At 40.4% G+C, this 10,978-nt stretch overlaps 1 protein-coding gene across 2 annotated transcripts in view; it reads right to left on the bottom strand.

Moving 5' to 3' along the window:
* Positions 1-1,089: 1,089 nt before the first annotated feature.
* LOC116045517 overlaps positions 1,090-10,978 on the bottom strand; it is an 18,566-nt gene continuing 8,677 nt past the window's right edge. The window contains exons 7-11 of one of the 2 annotated variants that reach the window (XM_036008502.1): positions 10,157-10,200; positions 9,576-9,714; positions 4,541-4,596; positions 4,379-4,492; positions 1,090-1,217 (exon numbers count right to left, since the gene is read on the bottom strand). In XM_036008502.1, the coding sequence (XP_035864395.1) occupies positions 1,176-1,217; positions 4,379-4,492; positions 4,541-4,596; positions 9,576-9,714; positions 10,157-10,200 (395 nt within the window). In that variant the 3' untranslated portion in view covers positions 1,090-1,175. Of the gene's footprint in view, positions 1,218-4,378; positions 4,597-9,575; positions 9,715-10,156; positions 10,201-10,978 lie in introns of both variants that reach the window. The other variant, XM_031293180.2, reaches the window with a different exon arrangement.

A 10,978-nucleotide genomic window follows, 5' to 3' on the forward strand; every position in this document is an offset into this window, starting at 1 on the left:
TTTTCAACATTTTTGGCACTTTTTCTGACGTTTTTGTCACTTTTTTCAACGTTTTTGTCACTTTGATCAACATTTTTGTCACTTTTTTCAACGTTTTTGTCACTTTTTTCAACGTTTTTGTCACTTTTTTTAGACAATTTTGTCGCTTTTTTCTATGATGGCTAAGGAACTTTTCTGCCGATTTTTTGGGGGCTTTATGAGGCCCAAACTGTAAGTGAAAAAGCTAAATGAGACATGCAATAATACAGTCAACATATTTGACATTTTCTCTTAAATAAAAGCATGTCAAACTCTACCTGTCTGTCTCTGGATGTGATTCTTATTTCCCAGTCTGGCTCTTAGTGAAGTTGAGTTTGACACATTTAAATGTCTCCGTTTGCGTGCGTCCAGACTATAAAGCAAACCTGGAGTTTTCAAACCCAAATGGGGTCAGCAGTGTTTCCAAATGTTAAAGTTTTAGAGGCTCGGAAACGCCGGAGCAGTGAGGACGCGAGGTGTTAATGTAGCAAAAAATATTCGTTTCTTTTAGGGCTGTCAGCGTTAACGCGTTAATCGCGATGCGATTAAGGGCCGCCGCGATGCGATTAATTTTCAGAGAAATGAAAAGAAATTAATTGTTTGACAGCCCTATTTAGGAGTTACTAAACACTAGATTGACTCATAGGGATTTGTAGTTTTTTAGTTAGGTACTTGGAGGAATTGAGCAATAATGATTCACACATTTTTCTTTTGTTTACAGTAAATAAATAATTACAAATCTTAAAATCAAGTTCATAAAGTCACTTTCTTTGCATTCATTTGATTCCCAATCAAGTTACACTGGTAAAAATTGCTTTCCATTGTTAATATGGACTTAAAAACAGTTTGAAATGCAAAATAATAGATTTTTAATCATGTGATAAAATATGCGATTAACTATAGAAATTCAGCGATTAATCGCGATTAAAAAAAATTAATCGTTTGACAGCCCTAGTTTTTTTTAAACCTAAACTTGAGTTAGTCTCCAGCTGTGAGGCTGCATCGCGTCGTGTCGTCCTGCAGCGTAAGAACACCAGTTTCACACTTTTCTGTTTAAAATCTAAAAATATATTTTTATTGGTATTGAGGAAATAAATAAAAACATTCTGTGTGTAAAATCTACAGCAGATGAAATTAAACGAAATGCCTTCCTGTCTTCAGTGAGCCTCAGATCTTCTGCTCCTCAGGCTGTATCGAGGCTGACCAATCAGGAGGCAGGAGAGGAAGAGGAGGATGAAGATGAAGATGCGAGAAGAGAGAAGAGCAGAGGTCAGAGTCAGGACCGACCACATCTGAGGGTTTCCCCCCTAAAAGTATCATTAAATCCACGCTGTGTATTGTATATTATATATACTTTCCACCAGACTCCTTTGACAAAAATAGTCATTTTACAGCACAGAACAATGGGAGTCGCTGCTCGAAAACTAAACTTAGGCCTCCTGCACGCCGGCTGCGTGGCGTGAGCGTGGCGTTTCGGTTGCGTGTCAGCTGCGTGGCGTTTTCTCTGTCTTTCCACACCAGAAAGGTGTCTGAGGCGGCGCTGCTGCTGCTGCTAGCCTCGTCTGGACACATGGATGTTTCCCTTAAACATAACATAAATATATTCTGATCTGATTACAGCAAAGACAACGTCGGCAGGATTGACGGCAAAATAGGCTCCAGAATATTTCCTTCTGTATTGACAGGTGCTATATTAGAAAATCATCTATAATTACTTATTATTATTTTTTAAAATTACATTTATATCTGCATTTATATCAAAACCTCGAGACTTTCAAACATCAACATGTCATTTCTTAATATGCATTCGTGTCAAAATCAGAATCAGAATCAGCTTTATTTGACAGGTATGAGGACACATTCGAGGAATTTTGCTTTGGATTCTACATCGCTCACAACGTGCTTACTCATAGAAAACAAACAACATATACACTAGGGCTGGGACGGTATGGATTTTTCCCGTGGTGGAGCGGTAGATGTAACCCCCTTACGAGAGTAGCGTTAAGTTAGAGCGAGAATGGCAGGGCGCCTTAAGGGAGTGACGTCAGTGCCCGTGTGGTCGCACAAGGAGAGCGAGCGGTAACGGAGAGTAGCTTGCCGCTGTGAGGAAAAGAGAGAGGAAAGATGATGTAGAGTGAGTTAAAAGTGAACAAGAAAACAACAATCTAGAGCTTCTCGAGACACCGTGGCTTCATCTATTGTCCATACTGCCGGTAAAGTGGCGACCCCCCAAAAAAACATCGGCTTAACCCTTGCGTTGTCTTCCCGTCAACCTTGAAAAAAAGATTTTTCCCGACGTTTTTGACGCCTTTTCTTCCACAGTTTGTTTTTGCTTTTTCCAACGTTTTAAATTTTAAAAATTTTCTTCTACACATTTTCAGCGCTTATTTCTACGTCCCATATTTTGAAGTCAACACGTGTTGCAGCCCGAGTGCAGCCGTCTGGCAGCTGAGCAGACAGAGAGCAGAGAGGGCGACTCTGCAGTTCACTAACTTGTTGCTCTCTCTACCGATATAAGCCGCTCTCTGTTTTAGGCTACGAAACGTGCACGCAGGCTGAAATTCAACCGTGCCGTTTTATAAAGCTATAAACAGAAGGAAACTCTGCTAGCTGCTAGGCTAATGTGCAATGGTAAACATTGCAGCTTGTTATGCTAGTTAATGTGTCTACTTCAACTGAGAACGGAGACATGTCTTTGCCTTTCCTACCGTACTACACGGTAGGAAAGGCAAAGACATTTCACACTGCGCTCCCCAACTCGCATCTATTGATGATAAGTTCTGTTTAGAAAACCTTGAATCCATGTAAGACACAATGTCATCAGACACAACGTGCACACACACACACACAACGTGCAGGCCAGTGTTTTTTTGCAGTGATGATGGTGACGAGCTCAGACCCGCGGTAGACGTCCCGTGACCGCGGTAATGCGGTAACCGTCCCAGCCCTAATATACACACTATAAACAGAACCAATATAGACAGGTTGAGGCAGTAGTGCAATGAAGAGTGCAAAGTGTGCAGGAGTAAATTATTTTTTATGATAAATTATTATTATTTTAATTATGGAGCATAGTGCAAACTAGAGGTGTGAATCTTCACTGATCTCCCAATTCGATTATCATGTCAGCGATTGGATTCGATATCTCGATGCATCAAATACATTTTTCTATTAAAGCCATATAGGATGTTTAATTCATAACTTTTCAAGCTTCAACAACCAAACATTCTGCAGTGCTCTAATACTAAATAAACTACAGCACTGAGCACACGGCACTTCCTGAATGTGCAAAACATACCAGAATATGTCAACAGGAAGGATGTTAGGCCTAACATTAAATTATAAACAGAAATAATCGATTATGGCCCGGATGATTATCGATGCAGCATCGTCCACGTCCACGATTCGATGCATCGATTATTTGATTAATTTCAACAACAACATGGATGCAGAAATAAATAAGTATTGTTATTATATAAGTATTATATTATAATATGAACAGTATGAGCAGCTCTGAAATAGAGAATGATGAATAAATAATAAGTGGAACCAGTAAACAGGTGCTGATTAGAGACGGGGTTGCTGGGTTACTGCTCAGGAATTGAACCTGCCACTGTGAGTCAGAGTCAGCTGTTCATCAGAGTGACGGAAACTGTTCCTGAGTCTGTTGGTTTTGGCGAACAGTGCTCTGTAGCGCCGACATATAAACAGCTTTTCCTATTCTACGTTGCCTGGAAACGCTCCCGTGTTGCGTGAAAAATCGGCGTCGGTTGTATTTCTAGCATGCATTTTTTTTTTAGACGTGCGTGCAAGCTCTAACCTGTTAGCATGGGAGCCGAAATAAAAACGGACACGCCACGCAGCCGACACGCTCACGCCACGCAGCTGACACGCTCACGGCACGCAGCCGACACGCTCACGCCACGCAGCCGACACGCTCACGCCACGCAGCCGACACGCTCACGCCACGCAGCCGACACGCTCACGCCACGCAGCTGACACGCTCACGCCACGCAGCCGACACGCTCACGCCACGCAGCTGACACGCTCACGCCACGCAGCCGACACGATCACGCCACGCAGCTGACACGCTCACGCCACGCAGCCGACACGCTCACGCCACGCAGCCGACACGCTCACGCCACGCAGCCGACACGCTCACGCCATGCAGCTGACACGCCACGCAGCCGACACGCTCACGCCACGCAGCCGACACGCTCACGCCATGCAGCTGACACGCCACGCAGCCGACACGCTCATGCCACGCAGCTGACACGCCACGCAGCCGACACGCTCACGCCACGCAGCCAGTGTGCCGGAGCCCTGACTCTCAGGTAACCTCGGATCAGATCAGATGTACCTGATGATCCTCCACCAGGATGCTGTAGACCAGAGGGGCTGAGGATGAGGAGCGGCGAGGACGCCTGACTGAGGCATTCTGGGTAGCGGGACTCTGCACTGAGGCATTCTGGGTAGCGGGACTCCGCGCTGAGGCATTGTGGGTGTTGTAAGGCTGCAGGGTGATGTCAGCTGCCGAGGTGTTCACCGTACTGCTGAGAATACTGTCGGTACTCCAACCTGCAGTACAAATACACACTCAAACTGTTACGTGGACAGAGAGGAGAGACAGGGTTGGGGCTAGAAGGGATACAGCTAAGGCCGGCGATAGTTAAAGGGCAACTACAACCTGGACCCTAGTTTCCTGTTTTTGTGTCTAAGTGACTGATGGGAACAACAATCTTTTACATTGGTCCAGTATTAAGCGAGATCGCTGCAGTCGGCAGCAGAGAAACAAGCTACAATGTAAGTTAATAGTAATGGTCCAGCTTGTATTTACCTTCACAAAAGTGGTGGTTTTGCCGCTGACAGTCTCAGATTATTATTCTAAGTGTCTAACAACATTATGGAAAGGATTTCTAAGGAGGTCAACCTTTTTGTTAAAGAGTAAGATCCTTTTTTTTTATTGCGTGTATATTGCGTGTATATTTCCGTGTATATTGCGTGTATATTTCCGTGTATATTGCGTGTATATTTCCGTGTATATTGCGTGTATATTTCCGTGTATATTGCGTGTATATTGCCGTGTATATTGCCGTGTATATTGCGTGTATATTGTGTGTATATTTCCGTGTATATTGCGTGTATATTTCCATGTATATTGCGTGTATATTGCGTGTATATTTCCGTGTATATTGCGTGTATACTGCGTGTATATTGCCGTGTATATTGCGTGTATATTGCGTGTATATTGCGTGTATACTGCGTGTATATTTCCGTGTATATTTCCGTGTATATTGCGTGTATATTTCCGTGTATATTTCCGTGTATATTGCGTGTATATTGCATGTATATTTCCGTGTATATTGCATGTATATTGCGTGTATATTTCCGTGTATATTGCGTGTATACTGCGTGTATATTTCCGTGTATATTTCCGTGTATATTGCGTGTATATTGCCGTGTATATTGCGTGTATATTGCGTGTATATTGCGTGTATATTTCTGTGTATATTGCGTGTATATTGCGTGTATATTGCGTGTATATTTCCGTGTATATTGCGTGTATATTTCCGTGTATATTGCGTGTATATTGCCGTGTATATTGCGTGTATATTGTGTGTATATTTCCGTGTATATTGCGCGTATATTGCGTGTATATTGCGTGTATATTTCCATGTATATTGCCTGTATCTTTCCGTGTATATTGCGTGTATATTGCGTGTATATTGCCGTGTATATTGCGTGTATATTGCGTGTATATTTCCGTGTATATTTCCGTGTATATTGCGTGTATACTGCGTGTATATTTCCGTGTATATTTCCGTGTATATTGCGTGTATATTTCCGTGTATATTGCGTGTATATTGCGTGTATATTTCCGTGTATATTTCCGTGTATATTGCATGTATATTGGGTGTATATTCCGTGTATATTGCCGTGTATATTGCGTGTATATTTCTGTGTATATTGCGTGTATATTGCGTGTATATTGCGTGTATATTTCCGTGTATATTGCGTGTATATTTCCGTGTATATTGCGTGTATATTGCCGTGTATATTGCCGTGTATATTGCGTGTATATTGCGTGTATATTTCCGTGTATATTGCGTGTATATTTCCGTGTATATTGCGTGTATATTTCTGTGTATATTGCGTGTATATTGCGTGTATATTTCCGTGTATATTGCGTGTATATTTCCGTGTATATTGCGTGTATATTACCGTGTATATTGCCGTGTATATTGCGTGTATATTTCTGTGTATATTGCGTGTATATTGCGTGTATATTGCGTGTATATTTCCGTGTATATTGCGTGTATATTTCCGTGTATATTGCGTGTATATTTCCGTGTATATTGCGTGTATATTGCGTGTATATTTCCATGTATATTGCGTGTATATTGCGTGTATATTTCCGTGTATATTGCGTGTATATTGCGTGTATATTGCCGTGTATATTGCGTGTATATTGCGTGTATATTTCCGTGTATATTGCGTGTATACTGCGTGTATATTTCCGTGTATATTTCCGTGTATATTGCGTGTATATTTCCGTGTATATTTCCATGTATATTGCGTGTATATTGCGTGTATATTTCCGTGTATATTTCCGTGTATATTGCGTGTATACTGCGTGTATATTTCCGTGTATATTGCGTGTATATTTCCGTGTATATTGCATGTATATTGCGTGTATATTTCCGTGTATATTTCCGTGTATATTGCGTGTATATTGCGTGTATATTTCCGTGTATATTTCCGTGTATATTTCTGTGTATATTGCGTGTATATTGCGTGTATATTGCGTGTATATTTCCGTGTATATTTCCGTGTATATTTCCGTGTATATTTCCGTGTATATTGCGTGTATATTTCCGTGTATATTTCCGTGTATATTGCGTGTATATTGCGTGTATATTTCCGTGTATATTTCCGTGTATATTTCCGTGTATATTGCATGTATATTGCGTGTATATTTCCGTGTATATTTCTGTGTATATTTCCGTGTATATTGCGTGTATATTGCGTGTATATTGCGTGTATATTGCGTGTATATTTCCGTGTATATTTCCGTGTATATTGCGTGTATATTTCAGTGTATATTGCGTGTATATTTCCGTGTATATTGCGTGTATATTTCCGTGTATATTGCGTGTATATTTCCGTGTATATTGCGTGTATATTGCCGTGTATATTGCCGTGTATATTGCGTGTATATTGTGTGTATATTTCCGTGTATATTGCGTGTATATTTCCATGTATATTGCGTGTATATTGCGTGTATATTTCCGTGTATATTGCGTGTATATTGCGTGTATATTGCCGTGTATATTGCGTGTATATTGCGTGTATACTGCGTGTATATTTCCGTGTATATTTCCGTGTATATTGCGTGTATATTTCCGTGTATATTTCCGTGTATATTGCGTGTATATTGCATGTATATTTCCGTGTATATTGCATGTATATTGCGTGTATATTTCCGTGTATATTGCGTGTATACTGCGTGTATATTTCCGTGTATATTTCCGTGTATATTGCGTGTATATTGCCGTGTATATTGCGTGTATATTGCGTGTATATTGCGTGTATATTGCGTGTATATTTCTGTGTATATTGCGTGTATATTGCGTGTATATTGCGTGTATATTGCGTGTATATTTCTGTGTATATTGCGTGTATATTTCCGTGTATATTGCGTGTATATTTCCGTGTATATTGCGTGTATATTGCCGTGTATATTGCGTGTATATTGTGTGTATATTGTGTGTATATTTCCGTGTATATTGCGCGTATATTGCGTGTATATTGCGTGTATATTTCCATGTATATTGCGTGTATCTTTCCGTGTATATTGCGTGTATATTGCGTGTATATTGCCGTGTATATTGCGTGTATATTGCGTGTATATTTCCGTGTATATTTCCGTGTATATTGCGTGTATACTGCGTGTATATTTCCGTGTATATTTCCGTGTATATTGCGTGTATATTTCCGTGTATATTGCGTGTATATTGCGTGTATATTTCCGTGTATATTTCCGTGTATATTGCATGTATATTGGGTGTATATTCCGTGTATATTGCCGTGTATATTGCGTGTATATTTCTGTGTATATTGCGTGTATATTGCGTGTATATTGCGTGTATATTGCGTGTATATTTCCGTGTATATTGCGTGTATATTTCCGTGTATATTGCGTGTATATTGCCGTGTATATTGCCGTGTATATTGCGTGTATATTGCGTGTATATTTCCGTGTATATTGCGTGTATATTTCCGTGTATATTGCGTGTATATTTCTGTGTATATTGCGTGTATATTGCGTGTATATTTCCGTGTATATTGCGTGTATATTTCCGTGTATATTGCGTGTATATTACCGTGTATATTGCCGTGTATATTGCGTGTATATTTCTGTGTATATTGCGTGTATATTGCGTGTATATTGCGTGTATATTTCCGTGTATATTGCGTGTATATTTCCGTGTATATTGCGTGTATATTTCCGTGTATATTGCGTGTATATTGCGTGTATATTTCCATGTATATTGCGTGTATATTGCGTGTATATTTCCGTGTATATTGCGTGTATATTGCCGTGTATATTGCGTGTATATTGCGTGTATATTTCCGTGTATATTGCGTGTATACTGCGTGTATATTTCCGTGTATATTTCCGTGTATATTGCGTGTATATTTCCGTGTATATTTCCATGTATATTGCGTGTATATTGCGTGTATATTTCCGTGTATATTTCCGTGTATATTGCGTGTATACTGCGTGTATATTTCCGTGTATATTGCGTGTATATTTCCGTGTATATTTCCGTGTATATTGCATGTATATTGCGTGTATATTTCCGTGTATATTTCCGTGTATATTGCGTGTATATTGCGTGTATATTTCCGTGTATATTTCCGTGTATATTTCTGTGTATATTGCGTGTATATTGCGTGTATATTGCGTGTATATTTCCGTGTATATTTCCGTGTATATTTCCGTGTATATTGCGTGTATATTTCCGTGTATATTTCCGTGTATATTGCGTGTATATTGCGTGTATATTTCCGTGTATATTTCCGTGTATATTTCCGTGTATATTGCATGTATATTGCGTGTATATTTCCGTGTATATTTCTGTGTATATTTCCGTGTATATTGCGTGTATATTGCGTGTATATTGCGTGTATATTGCGTGTATATTTCCGTGTATATTTCCGTGTATATTGCGTGTATATTTCCGTGTATATTGCGTGTATATTTCCGTGTATATTGCGTGTATATTTCCGTGTATATTGCGTGTATATTTCCGTGTATATTGCGTGTATATTGCGTGTATATTGCGTGTATATTTCCGTGTATATTTCCGTGTATATTGCGTGTATATTGCGTGTATATTGCGTGTATATTTCCGTGTATATTTCCGTGTATATTGCGTGTATATTGCGTGTATATTTCCGTGTATATTGCGTGTATACTGCCATGTGCATGAAACTGAAATCGCCCTCATGGGAAGATACATCTATCTGTCAACAGACAGACGGGTACGGACCGATGTGAGAGAGGTGAGACAGGTCCAGGTGGTCTGTGGTCGGACACACCAACGTGCTGCACTCCTCCTCTTCTTCTTCTCTTTTTATCTCCTCTCTCCTCCGCAGCGCCTCCTCTCTTCTTCTACTCTCGGACCGCCTCTGGAAGAGATGTGACAGGAAGTAACCTTCAACTCTGTGACATCACTGGTTCACGTCCGTAGAGGAATACACGCAAGGCGTAACTTTGGGTTCAACATTGGGGGGGAAGGAGGGGGCTGAGATCTCAGACTATCTAGGGAGGTCCCGCAACATGTTGAGAAAAAGCAACAAAAAAACGTAAAATAATTTTAGGAAAAAAACATTGAAAAAAGGACAATTTTTTTTACTTTACACAAAGAAAGAAAGAAAGAAAGAAAGAAAGAAGTTAGTTGTGGTTAGATCTCCTGCCTCCACAGACGAACATGCGTTATACGGTGCCGCAGTATCGCTCCGATGAACAGCAGCAACCATAATCTACGTTCATAGATCTACGTTCATAGATCTACGTTCATAGATCTACGTCCTTCACCTCTCTACATCACACGTTAGATTCTGTTCTCACCTTCACAGCCAGCTGACTGTTCTTCTGTTGCTCCCCCAAAGACTCTGCAGACAGACAGACAGACAGTTAGACAGACAGACACATAGTTAGACAGAAAGACAGAGAGTTAGACAGACAGATAGTTAGACAGACAGACAGACAGTCAGATAGTTAGACAGAAAGACAGAGTTAGACAGACAGACAGTCAGAGAGGTAGACAGACAGTCAGACACAGTTAGACAGACAGACAGATAGACAGAAAGACAGAGAGTTAGACAGACAGACAGTCAGATAGTTAGACAGACAGAGTTAGACAGACAGACAGACAGACAGAGAGTTAGACAGACAGACAGACAGATAGACAGAAAGACAGATAGTTAGACAGACAGACAGATAGTTAGACAGACAGAGTTAGACAGACAGACAGAGAGTTAGACAGAGAGACAGACAAATGGACAGATGGACAGACAGACAGTTATACAGACAGAGAGTTAGACAGTTAGACAGACAATCAGACAGTTAGACAGACAGACAGATAGTTAGACAGAAAGACAGAGAGTTAGACAGACAGAGAGTTAGACAGACAGACAGTCAGAGAGTTAGACAGACAGTCAGACACAGTTAGAAAGACAGACAGACAGATAGTTAGACAGAAAGACAGAGAGTTAGACAGACAGATAGTTAGACAGGCAGAGTTAGACAGACAAACAGAGAGTTAGACAGACAGACAGACAGATAGTTAGACAGACAGAGTTAGACAGAAAGACAGAGAGTTAGACAGACAGATAGTTAGACAGACAGAGTTAGACAGACAGACAGAGAGTTAGACAGACAGACAGAGAG

The sequence above is a fragment of the Sander lucioperca genome, chromosome 12, assembly GCF_008315115.2.
Source record: "Sander lucioperca isolate FBNREF2018 chromosome 12, SLUC_FBN_1.2, whole genome shotgun sequence".
Taxonomy (NCBI): domain Eukaryota; kingdom Metazoa; phylum Chordata; class Actinopteri; order Perciformes; family Percidae; genus Sander; species Sander lucioperca.